This window comes from Barbus barbus (genome assembly GCF_936440315.1).
Source record: "Barbus barbus genome assembly, chromosome: 6".
In the NCBI taxonomy this organism is placed as follows: domain Eukaryota; kingdom Metazoa; phylum Chordata; class Actinopteri; order Cypriniformes; family Cyprinidae; genus Barbus; species Barbus barbus.
Window position 1 is genome coordinate 3829535 of NC_136734.1, and position 18434 is coordinate 3847968.

The 18434-nt window shown below is 34.6% G+C and overlaps 1 protein-coding gene across 1 annotated transcript; it reads left to right on the forward strand.

Moving 5' to 3' along the window:
* The first annotated feature begins 1157 nt into the window (after window positions 1–1157).
* On the forward strand, window positions 1158–18290 carry osmr (oncostatin M receptor). The gene is made up of 17 exons (XM_079419710.1): window positions 1158–1375; window positions 1516–1667; window positions 1746–1896; window positions 2940–3200; window positions 3814–3943; window positions 4479–4636; window positions 4914–5047; window positions 5546–5696; window positions 10309–10385; window positions 11515–11719; window positions 11815–11997; window positions 13043–13144; window positions 13567–13725; window positions 14072–14224; window positions 15102–15183; window positions 15285–15360; window positions 17152–18290. The coding sequence occupies exons 1-17, from the start codon at window positions 1279–1281 to the stop codon at window positions 17467–17469; spliced, it is 2589 nt and encodes an 862-aa protein (XP_079275836.1). The 5' UTR covers window positions 1158–1278; the 3' UTR covers window positions 17470–18290.
* The last annotated feature ends 144 nt before the right edge of the window (window positions 18291–18434 follow it).

An 18434-nucleotide genomic window follows, 5' to 3' on the forward strand; every position in this document is an offset into this window, starting at 1 on the left:
GTACTGATTTAATACCTGACAGGTAAATGGAAATTCGCCTAAGTAATGTTTGTAAAATTATTAAATGCAACGCCGTTCCCGCTAATCACAAGCGCACGTGATTGGTTCACCTCGACCAGCGCTGAGAAAAGTAACAGGTACCATGTGACAAGGTTATCCGTGTGATTTTTTAGCAGCAGTGTGCACAATAATTTATACATGAATAATGATATTGAACAAATGTAATAGACACTGAGTTGGAAATACAGAGTGAAGAAGAAAAACTGGAGAATTATTTTAAGCCCCCTATATTTCTGACCAATCAGAATTAACGTTTTGGCCGCTAAGCCACGCCCACTTGTACCACGGCATTGATGCTGCTCCACTCGCTTCTTTTTCTAAGGATTTGTTCAACAAGGCTTCTGGACGCAGGGGACTGGAGGAGATGGGACGGGCCACGGTGGGAGCGTGGGCGGCTTCGTGACGTGGGTGAAGAACCACTGAGCCAACACCAAACACCAAAATTAATGCGCATGATTTTAACCAAGGATATTCCTAATCAGTAAACCGCAGCGTGTACTTCCGGTACACAAATATTAATTAGGCCTAACCACAATAAATTAGGCGAAGTAGCAGGGAAAATAAAAGAAAAAATAACATAAAATTAAATTGAAAATAAATAAATAAAGTCGTAATTACGCAAAAAGTAAAAATAATTCAAATGTAAAAAACAGATGTATAAATTAAACTGCATACATGATAATTGCACACTAAACGAAATGCTAGTTTTATTGAATGATTAATGATGTAAACATTAACATTAAATATAATCCCTAAATAACAAAGTAACAAAATCTTGAAATAAACATTCTGAGAATTTAGAGATTGATGTCGATCTAAAGAGCTGTTTTGACTGAAGAGTGTGTTAATTGATTATGCATTCACTATAATAAGATCATGCTTTTAAAAGCATTTCCATCCATGGCCTGTAGATGGAACTCTGTGCTAATATAAAGGATGCGGGTTTCTTATGATTATTAAATATAACTACCATGATAAAGCCATTTAGGGTTTATTATCATTGTACCTTTCGTGACCTTACAATGTGATTTCAGAAACAGTATATAATTAAAAATAACTCCGAAGCAAGTACATCACTTTTACTTCATGACTCACAGGCAATAAATCTAAATCTGGAGGCATTGCTTCCTTAACCTCAAACGGAAGGCAGCAGTAGGAGGAGAACTGTAACGGTTCAGAGAGTAACACCTCCTACACTTTGACACAACCTCGGAGCAGATGCAGAGAGAGTCTACATCCACCAAAATGATTCTCTGCTGGACACTGATGCTTACAGTTTTCATCCTGTTCGAAAATGGCTGGAATACTTCTTCAGGTCAGATATAAATCCAGATAAGTTTGGCCTCAACTCAAATTAATTGGTCACACTTTACAGTATTATTTTTCTGAAATGTATATGTAATTGCATCTATCTTAATGTACAGCTTCACCACACCTAAATCATTATAATTACAGATACTGTCACTGTGCCAGACGTTATTGAACTTCAGGCTTTGGACATGTGGAGGCTGGAGGTGAAGTGGATGATGAATCAGAATGAAGAACAGAGCAATCAAGCATATGAAATACAAGTTGGACGCACAACAAACATGGATATTGTCGACAGCGTGCGTAAAACACATCAGTCCTCAGCTCCTACCACATTATCACTTGATTTGCACTAACTGTTCACAGTCTGTCCACAGATGAATGTAAGCAGAGGATCACTGGAGGCAGTTCACACACTGGTTTGGACCTCACAGCTCCCGCTGAACTGTGTCAATCACTCTGTTAGAATAAGACTCATCTCCGGTGCTTCATCTACCAGCTCTTGGAGTTCATGGAAAACCATCTATGGTAGGAGATTTCAAAAGTAGGCTATGTGATCAAGAAGGAAGATCTCCATGAAATAGTGGGGTTCAAAAGTTTAACTTTAAACATTATGATTTTTAAAAGTGTCTTATGCTCACCAAGGCTGCATTTATTTGATCAAAAATACAGTAAAACAGTGTATTCTATTTAAAACGCACAGCATCATTTCGTTAGTCTTTACTGATCCTTAATCATTCTAATACACTGATTTGGTGTTCAATTATTATTAGTGCTTAATTATTAATAATGGTTCTTATTATTATCAATGTTTTTGCTTCTTAATATTTTGTGGAATCTTTTTCTTTCAGGACTCTTTGATGAATAGAAAAAGAACATAATCATTTGTAACATTCTAAATGTTTTGTGTCACTTTTGATGAATTTGTTGGGTAAAAGTATTAATTTCCATTAAACATACCCCAAACATTTGAGCAAATATCATGGTTTTTGCACAAATATGAAGCAGCACAACAGTTTTCATCATTGATAATAATTAGAAATGTTTCTTGAGCAGCAGATTTTACAATGATTTCTGAAGGATCATGTGACCATGAAGACTGGAATAATGATGCTGAAAATGCAGCTTTGCATCACAGGAATAAATTACATTTTAAAACATACTAAAAAAACAACAACTACAAAACAGGTTTTAAATTGTAATACTTTTATTGTTTTTACTGTAGTTTGAGCACATAAATGTAGCTTTGGTGAGCAGAAGAGACTTCATTAGAAATATTTACATACAACACTTCACATAACTTCTTGTTTTCATCCATGATGTCCTAACTTTAAACACGCCTGTTGTGTTCCTCTCAACTGTCACTGATGAGTGTGCACTTCTGAGAGCATGTTAGTCAAACAGCCTCAACGACCACCTAAACCATAGCAACAGCACTTTGAAAAACCTTAGAAATCACATAACAACACTCGGAAAACCATCCACATGACATTGCGTTGATGATTTCTGCACATTCAAACACCATTGTGTAAATGTACCGAGTGGCGGAATATTTACTCATTTTCTTGTAGGGGAGATGAACTTGGCCGACAATGAAATCAAGCTGTTTCCAGATGAGCAAGTGCTTCGTGAGGGATCCACGGTGATGTTCTGCTGCATTTATCCCAAAGAGACAAACATCACGTCTATGTTCTTTGGCAACACTGCCTACAAAGTCATCAACATAAGCCCACAGGTCAAAGCTATTCGAGTGGAAAACATCAATGTCACAAATCCATTCGGTGTCAACTTCTACTGCGACAGTAGTGCAAAAGCAATAAACCATGTCACTTGTGAGTAATTCAAATGCCACCATAAAGGCCAAACAGTATTTCTGTTGTAATTATGATGAATATGCTAGTTTTGAACTTTTTGATTCATTAGTTATTTTTATTTTTGTATATATCTTTATATACAAAATCTACCTAATACAAAGTATAGCTTTGTTATATATATATATATATATATCTTATTGGTCTTAATATTTATTACTTATTACGTCATTCACCTCAATATACTAACTGAATTAACCTTGATTCATTTAGTGATTGCAGAAGTGTCAAGAATGGTGTGTTTTTCATAAAACAGTTGTTGAATAAGAATAAGTAATATGATTTCAGGTTACATTTTTTACATAAATGTATCATTTTAATGAATGTGCTGTAAAAACATAAGTAAAAAATGATTTTAAGTCATCCTGCAGCCTCTTTGGAAGTTAAAAAAATTGATATTGAAGTGTTTTTTTCTTTATTTTGAAGAAAGATTTTTGAAATAAAACATTTTCCACTGAATTAAGATGTAAAGTACAAGAAAAACATGCAAGAGTAATCCATTCCAAACGTTTTGTTCTGAGCATGATGGGAGATTTCTGATAAGAGATATCAATTTCTGCTAAACCTTGTTCAGTTCCTCCTGAGAAACCATTAGATTTTAGATGTGAGACTGAAGACATGAGACACGCATACTGCTTGTGGAAAATACGCAGAGCTCCTAACCTAGAAGATGACCAGAAAAGGAAGTACACATTACTAATCAGGTTAGTCTGATTTTGGGCTTGTCCAAATACCCACACTTGCGGTTTTTGCACTTGACCACTTGTCTACTTACATGACGTATTTCCTGTTTTTGCCCCAAGAGTTCAAGTGCACTTGAAGACCACAAGTGTGTGTAAAACTTTTCATTACCTGATGGGACACACTTATAGTGTTGTAAAAATGCTAATGTTTACATGCTTTATTTTGATTTAAATGTCTATTCAGTCTCTATAACAGATGATACATTTTATTTAGTAATTGTGGTGCTTCTAATTAAGTGATAAAGGGCAGTTGCAAAATACACATCCTCATTTTTGCACCAATAAAATATGCAACACTTTACATGTTACTACCAAATTGTACTACCAAAATAGCTTTATTTGGAGTTATAAGAAGGCCATAGAGGTTTGAAATGACGAGAGTAAATTAATTATGACAGAATTGTCATTATTTTGTTGAACGATCCTTTTAAGTGTTTCAGTGTTCAGTTTGACTCATTACAAGTTAAAAATAATGACTTTTTCTCCTTATGTTCAGTGACTCCAAGTCTGTCGACTGTGATGTGGAAGACACAGATGCTGCATCCTGCGGTTTTGATGTCATCCAACAGCAGATCCCCTACAACATCACATTACTTGTGACAAACAGTTTGGGGCAAGAGAGTGAGACCTACATATTCAATATCACAGACAGAGGTGAATATGAATCATTTTATGTGAAGGATCAGATACCTCAGTGATGTGGAATAGTTTCAAATCTGGGACAGATCATAAACAAAAGGTTGTAAATTGAAACCCCATATGAACTATCACCATTGTACCCTGGATTGAGATGCGTTACCTCAGGGCAATGCTCCTTATAATAAGTGCACTGGAAGTTGCTTTAAACAATCGTGTTGTCCACAACATAATGGTGAATAAATAATGACAAAATTATGTAGTTACTAATCCATTTCTTTCCATTTCACCTCAGTTTTTCCAGTCCCTGAGCATCTTGAAGTGACTGCAGGTGCGTTTGATTCATTGGTGATTTTGCAGCTGAATGGGAATTTCAAAGGACTTCTGCTGACATGCCAGACTGAACTTGAACCAGGAGGGATAATACAGGTAAAGGAATAGTTCACCAAAAATGAACCAAAAGTTTCTGAAAATGTACTCACACAATCTGGCCGTCCAAGATGTAGATGAGTTTGTTTCTTCATCAGAACAGATTTGGAGAAATGTAACATTACATCACTTGCTCACCAATGGATCCTCTGCAGTGAATGGGTGCCGTCAGAATGAGAGTCCAAACAGCTAATAAAAACATCACAATAATGGACTCTCGTTCTGACGGCACCCATTAAAAATTCTCTACAACTGTTTTGCTAAAGTAACAAACTTGTCAGTAATCAAACTTCCTTTTAAGATATTTTTCCTGTTGCACAACATATTTTTGTATTTCCAAATAATGTGATGGCATCAGAAATACGACAAGAGGGAGTTTCTTAAGCTTGATTAACCGTGTGAAACCTCTCATCAAAAGACTTGCCATATCAGATAAATAAAATGAACTTTACAGAAATGCTGAAGCACATCCTGTGTTCAAGTGTTGTTGTTGTACAGGATTTAGATAAGAATGGATCTGACTCGATGCAGTCTTGTGCATTCAGACTAAAGCACCTAAAGCCCAGCACACTGTACTACGTTAGGGGGCGCTGTGCAGTACAGGGGAAGGCCTGGGGCCGATGGACAACGCAAAGACAATTCATCACAGGTAAGCAAAGAGTCATGGGAGTAACAGATGGAGAATTCATATATATGTATGCAGTGGTGGAAAGACTACTGCAAATTTGTACATTGCTGAAATAATACTCAGTTACAAGTAAATGTACTGGTGTCAAAACGGTACTTAAGTAAAAGTACAAAGTACTCTTCTCAAAAACTACTCAGAGTACTAGTTACATTTTAGCGGCGATATTTAATGAAGATGAAAAATATTCATTCATATCTTCACTTCTGGGTCCTAACGCTCTGCCAGATGCCCCAAGAAAACAACAAACTGTGCTAATATACATCCACGTTTGTCATGTAATACTGAAAAATTATAACCCTAACCTTTATCTCCATACTGAAAACCCAGATGGCCAGACAGTGATTCAGCTAAAATATTAGTGTCTGAGACACTGTGAGCACGGCATAGCAAATGTTTTAATGCTTAGCTTAAATATGTAATATTAATTAAATAGTGCTCATAAATGGCTGCTGAGATAGTATTCTCAAGTGAAATTAGTAGAGACATGGACCTGGAAACAGCAGTCCTTACATCATGACTTAACAAGAGGATTCTCCCCAAGCCTTCAAACTGACGTCATCAGAGCGAGAACGCCATTCCAGAGCGGAAGCGAATTTTTGATTAAAGATTATGACGGCAAACTATTTTTTTTCCCCGGTGTATTGACTTGCACAGTTTAATTATTCACCATAAGACTAGTAATGTGCACCTAAAAAAGTAAGTAGGGTCATTTTTGATTTCATGATGACTTCAATCATTTTCAATACCATTGGCAAAACTACCACATACTGTATACTGCCATATAGATATTTTAATATTTCAAATTGTTTTGTCCATCCATTTTTTTTGCAAGGCAAGCATTATTTTAAGCTTTGAGTGGTTTAATCCAAGTCTTCTAAAAAAGACACGTTTGTTTTATATGATGAACAGATTTTAATATAGGCTTTTATTTACAAAGCCTACATATAAACATTGCTCACTTACCATTACAAAAATATCAGTCTTAAACATTTGCTCATTCTGTGTATTTGTGTCTTTAACAAAACTTACAGCAAAGAAGCTTGATTTCAAATTTGATTTCAAACTGAACTGAATTTACAAAAAAAGACGAGTACACAGTCAGTAATAAAATGATAAAACAAATGACCTCAATTCAGTTGAGGCATTCAAAATATGATAACACTGAATTTTTATAAGCAGTGATTTAAGAGCCATATATGTCGTGGCCTAATGGTTAGAGAGTCGGACTCGTAATCCAAAGGTTGCGGGTTCGAGTCTTGGGCCGGCAGGGATTGTAGGTGGGGGGAGTGAATGTCCAGCACTCTCTCCACCCTCAATACCACGACTGAGGTGCCCTTGAGCAAGGTGCCCCGGGCGCCGCAGCATTAATGGCTGCCCACTGCTCCGGGTGTGTGTTCACGGTGTGTGTGTGTGTTCACTGCTGTGTGTGTGTGTGTGTGTGTTCACTGCTGTGTGTGTGCACGTTGGATGGGTTAAATGCAGAGCACGAACTCCGAGTATGGGTCACCATACTTGGCCGTATGTCACTTCACTTCTCATTAATGTCTGTACAATGTAGTGATGCAGTTAGACAGACTAGGATATTTATATGTACAAATCAGACAAATATCCCATTCCGAAACATTTCTAGCATAAACTTACATTGTAAAGAAATTAAAGTTCCATCTTTCATATTGAAAGACTTTCTGGTACATTTCACTTAGTCAATAAAATTTCTGTGGATCTATTCTGAATGATAACTTTTGACAAAGTTTGATCTAGGAGCAAAGAGAAATAATGTCTACTAGTGCTGCCAAACGATTAATCGCGATTAATCGCATCCCAAATAAAAGGTGTTTTTTTTTTTTGCATAATGTATGTGTGTTCTCTGTATATTTATTATGTATAAATACACATACATACAGTATATATTTATATTCATATAATTTACATTATAAACAAATATATTTAATATATAAACGACATATTTTTCTGAAATATATGCATGCATGTGTTTGTATTTATATATACATAATAATAAATATACAGAGTACACACACATGTGTTATGTAAACAAAAACTTTTATTTTGGATGCGATTAATCGTTTGACAGCACTAATTTCTACTTCATAAAGCACGGAGATATCGTGATAGTACAGTCTGAGTGTGCACAAGCAATATCGGCGTGAGAGGACAGGCAGTTCATTTGTGTAAGTCAGACCTTTTTGAGAGCTCGCATCCAGTTTTCTGCAATTACATGACTGTGTTCTCATGTTACAATAAAGCGCTAGCCACATTTGCGTGAAAATGATTAAAATTATGCAATCCTGCGCGGATATTCAGACTCTGTAACTGACAGGAGGCTGATGCGTGCTAAACTCGCTGTCGGAGAGGAGAGAGACGCAGCGTGTATCGGTGTAGGCTATACGGTAAATACTGTGGAAAATGAGTAATGGAACCGTGTCAGATATTTCAGCATCGGTATCAAAATATAGATATTTATGACAACACTACCCTATGATTGACCCTGCAGCACAAAACCAGTCATAACATAGCTGTGTGGGCGAAGTCAGCGTGGGGAAAACGATCCTTTCCCCCTCATTGGAAAAGCATGGTGTTGACCCAGAATGGTCTACATAAAATAATTTCTGCTGTTTGACACAACAAGATACGTCGAAAAACTGAGCCGTATTGGTTCGGATTGTCCGTACGGTATCTGTGACTGGCCAAACGATTTCTTTAAGACTGCAAGGGAAGCTCGGCTTACCCTATAATGTCAAAAAATTAATGGTCAAATATGTACTATTGTGTTAACATTTTATTGACTAAAAATGTATTAGAACACGTTCATCTCGAAGACGAGTTCGTTCAGAATCAGCTACATATAGCAGGTGACTCAATTTCCTTCTCATACATTCCCGTAGCGTCACAGTGTATTTCCCTGTTGAAGCCTAGCGTCCGTTGACTTCAATGGGGCTGCTTTGAACAGTTTTTTTTGTTCAGTGCGTCGAAACTAGACGGTCATTGGATAAATGCTGCGATTATGTCCCGCCCCCGGACGCTCAGCGTCTCTGGGGGTGAATGGAGGAGTGGGCTGGCCTGGACGCCGGGCTTCTGCGTGAAGTCTGTGTCTCCAGGCAAGAGACAGCTTACTACAAGCCTATACGTGACGGCTTGTGAAAGTAAACATTGGTCGTTTTGTTTTGCTTAATTTTAATAAAGTGATAAAAACTAGAGTAAAAGCCTGTCATACTTTTTAATTGATATATTAAAAATAATTTTAACATTGACAAAACATTAAAGCCTATAACGTTACCTATGTTTTGTCAATGTTAAAATTATTTTTAATTAAATTCTTTAATTTAAAGGTCTACTGAAGTGCCTTGAAATGCACAGCATTATGTGGTGTGTGCTAAACGTATATCCTAATCATTTTCACAAATACACACTGTAAAATAAAAAGATATACACTGTAAAAAATGATCGTGATTTTAACGGTAAAAAACTGTTACATGGTTAACGGAAAGTTCCTGTAAAATTTATTCCATTTCAAATTCTGTTTGAATTTTGACGTTTTTTCTTTGAAATAACTGTTTCTTCTTAGTTTTTTCTTATCAGTTATGTTTATTAGGGTTGTATGTTACATCTAATGTTGTTAAATTAATGTTTATAGCATATTTCAGTTTAATGAGTCTCACCATGATGGTTTTTAGTGCTTGTGTGAATGACACTGTGCACCTTCTGTATATTCTATTGTTAAAAAGTTGCTTGTGATGAGCTTTGGCTCATCATGTGACTTTCTCATCATCACCTGCATTTGGTGGTTATCAGTGTATTTCAAAGGAGCAAAACAGATTTCAGTACTTTAATAGGTTGGTATATTAAGATTATATCAGTTAAAGAAATTACGGTATTTAACTGTAAATTTAAGTTAAAACCTAAAACGTTGCTACCGTATTTTTTACGGTAGTATTCTGGCAACCACAGCTGCCAGTTTTTTACCGTAAATTTTACGGAATTTCTTCTACAGTGTAGAATAACATGAAAATATCCCTAAAGAAAATGAACCGTGGTTACAACCAAAAACCATGGTTAGCCTACTATAGGTAAACCATGGTAAAAACAAATTAAACATGGTATTTAAAGTAAAACTGTGGTTATAGTCTACAACTGGTAATAAAAACGCCCCAAAAAACACGGTTAGCCTACTATAGCCTACTTTCACTATAAAATAGTAATAGATTAATAGATTATGACATTTACGTCACATAATATCAGGGAGTGACATTTATTTGATGTGAAGGAGGGTTGCGGTGCATTTCCTACTGGAAATATATCAAAACATAATTTTTGATTAGTGATATTCATTGCTAAGGACTTCATTTGGACAACTTTAAAGGCAATTTTCTCAATATTTAGATTTTTTTTGCACCCTCAGATTTCCAAATAGTTGTATCTCGGCCAAATACATAAATGGAAAGCTTATTTTTTCAGCTTTCAGATGATGTATGAATTTAAATAAAATAAAAATTGACACTTATGACTGGTTTTGTGGTCCAGGGTCTCATAGATGTGTTTTTATTTTTTTCTGCAGACCCTCTAGTGACCATAGATCTGTGGAGACAAATCAGGGACCATCCCAATCGCACTGTCACACTGCTGTGGAAAACAGTAAGTTTAGGTTTTTGACATTCTTCAAACTTCAAATTTTCGCCATGCATAGTACTTTATGACATTTTTGGAACAGCTGTCCAATTATTTTATTGACTTTATTTGGTTTTTGTTTGGCTAAGAAACATAATCCATGTGTTACTGTGGTGGTAACAAACCTCAGCACTCTAGGGGGCCATAGTCTTCTTATTCAGGTAGCAGCTTTAATGTGCAGAAATTGATAATTGATTACAATTATATTGTTATAATTAAATTATGAACAGATTTCAAATGGAATGTTTTGCCATGTTTAAACATAAATTGATTAAAAATCAGAGTAAATATTTTTGTGCTACCACAAATGAATTTCTGATTCAGTGTTATTTTGGTATTATTGTATTCATTAAACATTTTAATTAGTTTTTACTTTTAAGTTTTGGAAATTTGTGCTTCTGACATTTTTATTTATTTACTTAGATTTATTTTATTTTATTATATTATTGGAATTTTTTATATTTTTATTTACAGTAGCATTAATTTCAGTTTTAGTTATTTTAGTACTTCAACTTAAAAAACAATAAATTGCTAGGGCAACAAATTATAATTTTTTTTAAGTTTTATAGTTTCATCTTTATGTTTTATTCTAATTTATTTAAACTTTGTTTGAATTGGTGAAAACTATTTAAAGTTTTAGTTAAAAATATCAACACCGCTTTAATTTGAGAAGATCAGCATACAGATACTGCTGTTGAATCAGCAATAGTGCTAAATGCTTCACTCCAAACAGCAAAAAAAAAAAAAAAGATTATATGCAAAATATGTTATAAAAACTCGCATTAAGAAAATGTATTTTCAAATTTAAAATATATTAATTTAAAACTTTAAAATAAAAAATGCGTTAGAAAATGTACTGAAAGGGGCAAAAGTACATTTCAGATCTTAAAACACTTTTTTTGGTAAATGTAAAATGTATTTTTTAAATAATTTTTGTTGACAATATAAATTTCTTTACATAAAAATATTATATATTTGTAGTAATTTTTTTATATTTTGAAATTTATTTAAAACTATGAATTTTTTATGAGAAAGAGGATAGGAACACAAACATTTGTACAAGCAGTCTGTGTTAACACGGTTCACTCTTCCTCAGGTCAGCAGTGGCTCAGAATCATATATTAAAGCCTACGAGGTGTGTGTGAGCAACAGAAACACAGAGAGGAGCGTGTGCATGAACATCACACAGACACAGGTGGAACTAACTAGAGAGATCAATATGAGTGACATCACTGTGAGGGCCGTCATTCAGTCTGGCTTATCTGAACTGGCCCGTATCACTATTCCTTCAGAATATACAGGTGACAAAGCTCATACTCAAAATTAAAGTTTGTTCTGTGCACTGCTTATGTTGTTCTGTATCACGTCAGATAATTTCCTGTTGTTACTGATGCAGGCAGCATGCTGAGGGAGAAGAGGATTATGGGTAATGAAAAGGGATTCCAGTTGACCTGGACGAAGGACTCAGCTGCCACGTGTGGTTACACCATAGAGTGGTGCATGCTGGGTATTGCGCTCCCCTGCAACGTACAGTGGAGAAAAGTCCCAGCTAATCAGACCTCCTTAAACCTGAAAGCAGGTAGAAAGCTGTGTTTGTGCATGATGCCATATTCTTACAACACAAGCACCATCAATGTTTCTGGCTGTCTGATAGCATTACATATAAAAGCAGTATTTAAGCCTTTTCATGAGAACACTTTTGCACTGCGAGATGATTTGTGATAGCTTTCAAACACAAACAAATTGACATTGATTGGAATACAATTTTTTAGGTTTAACTTATCTAATGTTGATATTTTATTCTATTTTATTTCAGTTGCATGTGTCCTTTACAGATAAGGCAATCCAAGAATGCACTGCAAGGTGCTTACTGAACATTTTCAACTGCAAAAACCACATTTATATAAAACTAGATTTATATATACTTTTCCAGTCGTTTGTATTTTACTTGAGTATTATACAGTAGATAAGGATTTTAAAAAGTATTTTTACTCGCAATTTTTAGCTGATAAATACTTTAGAGCTTGGCATAACTACACTGTAGAAAATGACAGTAAAACAGTAAAATAACAGTAAAAAATGCTACAGTAAAAACCTGTTTAGTGATTAATGATAATTTCCCTTATTATTTCATGTAACATTACAGTAAAATGCTGCTAAATTGACGTGTCATCTTATAATTTCCATGTTATATATATATATATATATATATATATATATATATATATATGGTAACATTATACAGTGTCAGTTAATTAATCTTTTTACTGTAAATTTATGTTCAATCCATAAAACCTAAAATGTTGCTACTGTAAACTTCTGGCCTTTTTTTTAACCATCAAATGTGCTTTTTATAGTGTATATATAAAAATATTTTTATAAAAATGCCAGAGGAGACTTAGGCTATTAATTTCCATGATTTTTCCAGATCTAGAAATCACACTTAAATTAAATACGCAATTAAAATTAGGCTACCTCATATATCCTGGCTCTTCAAAGAAAAACAAGGTTGCCGAGATAAAAATAAGAAATATTTTTGTTGTTGTAGCTTATTTTAATGCTTTGTCTTATTTGAAGTTATCCTAAGACTTGTTCAAAATCAATGTAAAACTATGTTTTTACAGGGAATTTTAAAGCAGGAGTTCAATACGCATTTGAAATCTACGGGTGTAGCGCTGAGGGACACAGATGTCACGAGAAACAGATCGGATACCTAAAAGAACTGAGTAAGAGTGCACACACACTTCACATGCGACATTACAGCAGAGCACAAAACAGGTGTCAATCCACATTATTTTTAATACAAGTCATTCGCTTCCAGTTATTTTACCTGTACAAAACAACTTTATACCGCAAACTGTTATTTGTTATCATATTACTTTAATATATTGTCATAATCATAAACACACTGGTTTGTAGCACAAATAGATTGACTGTTTACTGCACTTTGTTATTCTTGTAATAACTGAATAAATCGGAAGTCTCACACATTCACAGAAAATAGCTTATTGCCGCTTTGCAAAATAAGGTGCTGTGTTGCAAAGGAAAATGCATCAAATTGACGAAAATCAACAATTTTCACATCTGCATTGTACAATACAACATATTATTATGAAATAAATATTAGCACATGCATTGTGTTGTGCAGAGCCCACTCAACGCCCTACACTGGATTCTAGCCCAAACATAACATGGTCATCTGTAAAGCTGAAATGGCGTTTCAATGAGAAGGATCCGGGTCACGCTGGATTCATCACAGGATATGTGATTACGATGCAAGACTATTCAGAGGCCGGCTCTGATCTCAGTAAGTCTAAACTTATTTTCTGACAAAAGTCCTTTTTCAAATATTCTCAAAAAAAATTAAAAATCTCAAAAACTGCTTGCTACACTCACTTTAAATATTTGGAAGCAGCAACATGCCCCACGAATATTGTTTTTTTATGCTAAAATGGCGTTTAAAAAGCTTATATTTCAGGCTGGACCAGCCAGTGTGCAGCTTTTCAGGACACTTGCTTTGCAGCTATTTTTTGACAGTATACTGTAGCAGTCTAGCATGACAACATACCCCATCGCTGTTTTTAATCTCACATTAAATCTTTGTTATTTTCTCTTCTCTGTATCACATGCATCCTTCCTGTTTGTTCTGGCAGGTTCCTTCAGAGAGTCAGTGCATGATCCTCACAGTAAGTCTTGGACAGTCAGTGGTCTCGAGGAGGACCGGCTGTACACATTTCAGCTGGCAGCATGTACGTCTGCAGGCTGTGGACCGGAAACCTCTGCCACCTTCAGAACCAGACAGAACTGTGAGCTCAGATACTGATTCAAACTGACAGGAAATTAATCCGAGTGGTGTTTTGTAATAGAATACTATCTTTTCTTAAATGGATAGTTCACCCAAAAATGTAAATCCTTTCATCATTTACTCGCCCTCATGTCATTCCAAACCTCTATGACCACCTTTCTTTCTTTTGTTGAACATAAAAGAGGATATATTGGAAATTGTTGGGAGTTCAAATCACGTTGGACTCCAGGAGTTTGGAACGACATGAGGGTGATTTTTTTTTTTTTTTTTTAATGTTTTTTAAAACAAGTCACTTATGCTCACCAAGGCTGCATTTATTTGATTAAAATCCAGTAAAAACAATAATATTGTGAAATATTATTACAATTTAAAATAAACATTTTGTATTTGAATATATTATAAAATGTAATTTATTCCTTTGATGCAAAGCTGAATTTTCAGCATCATTATTACAATCTTGAGAGTCAGAAATAATTCTAATATGTTTAATTTGCTGCTCAAAAAACATTATTATTATTATTATTTTCATTGAAAACATCTACTATTTTTGTGGAAACCATTATATATTTTATTTCAAGATTATTTGATGAAAAGAAAGTTCAAAGTTACAGCATTTATTTGAAATAGAAATAATTTTTAAACAAAAAAAAAATCTGCTAGACTGTCGCTAATAATAAAACTAAACCGCTAATCTGACTCTCTATTAATTCAATATTTGATGCAAAGTTACTGTATTACCTTTTTTTTGTCCTGAGTGTGAACAGCTCCATAAAAACGCTTCATTTCTATACAAAATCTTGTTCTCATATTCACAGTGAATATTAACTGTGGACAGATCATTTGATAGTGTTGAACTGTAATAATAACTCTCTCCTCAGATTACCTGCTGACGGTGAAGGTTCTGGTTCCTCTCCTGGTTTTGGTCGGTTGTTGTGTTTGTCTCTGGTCGTACAGAAACCTGTAAGTCTGCTGATGTACAGTATGTGCTGTGAGCTGATGGACTGTACTTCTCTTCTCTGTGGCGCACTGACACTGACGACGTCTTTCTCCATTGTTTCCAGGATAAGAGGATTTCCAGAAAAATCGGTCGGCTTTCTGCACATAAAAGCACTGAACCTGGATGAAGATCTTTATGAAGTAATCCATTACATTGATGCTGTACAATAATATTACAGCATTGCCTCTATTTGTTTTGACAGTTTAAACCAGCCTAAGTTGGCCAGGTTTAGAGTGATGCTGGGACAGTGTTATTTTAGTGTAATGAGATACTGTTATAGTTTTTTAGTAATATTATGAATTAGTTTTTGTTTTTAAAGTTTGAATAATTTAGTGGTTAATTGTCATTTTTGTTTTAATGTCTATAGTCATTATTTTTAGTTCTTTTATTTTATTTTTTGTACATGAAGCTAAAGCTGCAGTCCGTAATTTTTTTTTTGGTTTAAAAATGATCCAAAATCAATTTTTGGGCAAGTACATAACCAGCCAGTATTCAAAACTATTGCCTTACCTTAGCCTGATTCACAAGGTAAGCTTGTAGTAATGTTTTCTAATTTGAGTGGTACTGGTAGGTTTTGCTTGAAATTTGAGCATGAAGCCGCATCATTACGTCACTTCTGTAAACAAAGATGACAGATAATAATCCAGAAAGGTCAATAGTACAATCATCAGTGACAACTGGAGATTCATCCATAGCCACCAGCAGTCTACAGGTAATGCTAATACACACTAAATACACAGTCACGCAATGCTGATGTTGTTAACATTAATATTTTGAGAACAAAACAACAATAATTTGCACAGTCTGGTGTGATATGAGCCAAGCGATCATTAGATTTGATAGCGTGATGTATTGTAATGCTTTTTTTCTGAGTTGGTCAGAACAAAAGTGGCAGACATGCTACTTACTTGCTCAAAACATTAGATTGATCCACGCTGAGGAGCCGTGCCAATGCACAACCCACGTAAAGATGATAATTCTGCAAATAACTGCAACTGCATGTTTCAAACAGAGGTGGCGACAAAGAGGCAAAACTTACGGACTGCAGCTTTAAAATTAACTGAAATTACTTTTTTAATATTTGTAGCTGTAGTTAAATCCTTAGCTGGGAGATCAGCTTGCCGACTTACTTAACCAGCAGATAACCAGCTTGAAGATCAGTTTAAACCAGCAATGCTAAGCTGTTTTTATTAGCAGGTTACATTACAGATCAAAACTACATGTAATGGTCTATACCAACACTGTTCTCCATTTTTTTTTTTTTTTTTAAACAGTAATTGAGAAAAATCTATTATAAATTTATATGTGGTTCAATACAAAAAGTATCTATAAATATCTAAAATCTAATTTTGACACTTTACAATAATGTCTAATTTGTTAACATTAGTTAATGTATAACTCACATGAAATAATGAGCAATATATTTTACAACATTTAATAATCTTTGTCAGTGTTAGGTAATAGTTAATGGTAAATGTTGAAATAAAAGCTGTAGAATTAGTTCATTGTTACTTCATGTTAATTAACAGTTAACTAATGTTAAATGAAACCTTATTGTGAAGTATTACACTGAAAAAAACTTGGTGTAGATACAATTTTCACCCAGAAATTGCTAGTAAATGTCACAATTGCAAAATGGCAAATAACACATTGAATTAAATGTAATTTTTTGTGTTACACTTTATTTTAAGGCATCTTTGTTACAGTGTAAATATACATTTGAGTACAGAGTAATTTTAATTAACTACATGGTTAGGGATAGGATTAGGCTTAGAGTTACTTGCATGTAATTATGCATAATTTATTGTTATTATAATATTAAGTACATGTGTAACAAGGAAACCTTAAAATAAAGTGTTACCCTTTTTTTAATAGAGCTAAAATAATTAAAATGTACTCCAATAACCTGTTTTTTTATTGTTCTTTTTAAGGCGAGTGAAAAGATCCGTACTCTGATGATAGATGACTGTGAATGGTGTGACGTCGAGATTTTAGACGTGCAACCCATCCCGTCAGATAAACCATGGTTGACGTGCACAGAGGACCCGAGTTGTCCATTCATTACTCCTAAAGTCACGCTCCCATCCTGCCATCTTACCTCAGATATAAGGCTGGCCACAGATCTCACTAACTTCACTTACGTGTCCTCTGTGCAGCAAGATCTGCCTTCAGAGGAGCTGCAGACAGAAGCCACAAATCAGGAGTCAGAGATCTCGGGCTTTTCGAGTGTCACTTCCGTAGCCACATAATTCCTGAAAACGCAGTGTCGTGATCTCTTATACACATCAAAGCAAGAAAAGCCAGAGCTGTCGATCTTATCACAGAGATGTTCAACAAGATCACGACATCCTCATGTCACCGGTGTGTTTGCAAGAGACCCCGCTTCCTTCTGCAAAACAGCTTTTAAAGACAAGAAGTGTTGTGAAATGCAACTGCAGTATTTGATGCTTGAGATTTTGCAATATCTGTCAGGTACTTTATCTTGGTTTTGCATGTTATGCTAGACCTTTCTGGGCAAAAATGTACAAAGTGTTCTTTCTCAAGGGAAAAACATGTTATGGAGGGGACATTTGTATTATTGTAACCCTTTGTGTTACTGTATGTATCATGAATTAACAATGAACAATTTTACAGTTAAAAAATGTACATTACCATTCAGTTTGGGACTGGAACCGAATCCCAAACGCAGACCAAGGCTGCATTTATTTGAACAAAAATACAGTAAATATTATCATCATTTCATAGAGCCGTTTTCTATTTGAATGCATTTTAAAATGTAATTTATTCCTGTGATGCGCAGCTGAATTTTCAGCATCATTACTCCAGTCTTCAGTGTCACATGATCCTTCAGAAATCAGTCTAATATGCTGATCTGCTGCTCAAGATACATTTCTTATCAATGTTGGAAACTGCAGCTTCATATTTTTGTGGAAACAGTGACTTTTGAGGAAAAGAACAGCATTTTTTGAAATAGAAATCTTTTGTAATATAATAAATGTCTTTACTGTCACTTCTGATCAATGTAATGCATCCTTGCTGAATAAAAATATTAATAAAATGCATATAAAGTATTACTCTTTGCCAGTTCATGATACCTAATGTATTTATACTGATGTTAACATATTGAACTCTCTGGTACTACTACTTCATATCAATGTTAACTATATATTTCTCTCAAAAAAAGTTAGCTTTACATGCACTCAGACGACACAGA

What these genes read in the sequence shown, in the direction of transcription:
- osmr (XM_079419710.1), top strand. Translation starts at nt 1,279, where the DNA reads ATGCAGAGAGAGTCTACATCCACCAAAATGATTCTCTGCTGGACACTG. An exon ending in ATTCAATATCACAGACAGAG is followed by an intron (nt 4,637 to 4,913) that starts GTGAATATGAAT and finishes ATTTCACCTCAG; the next exon opens with TTTTTCCAGTCCCTGAGCAT. An exon ending in CTTCAGAACCAGACAGAACT is followed by an intron (nt 14,225 to 15,101) that starts GTGAGCTCAGAT and finishes CTCTCTCCTCAG; the next exon opens with ATTACCTGCTGACGGTGAAG.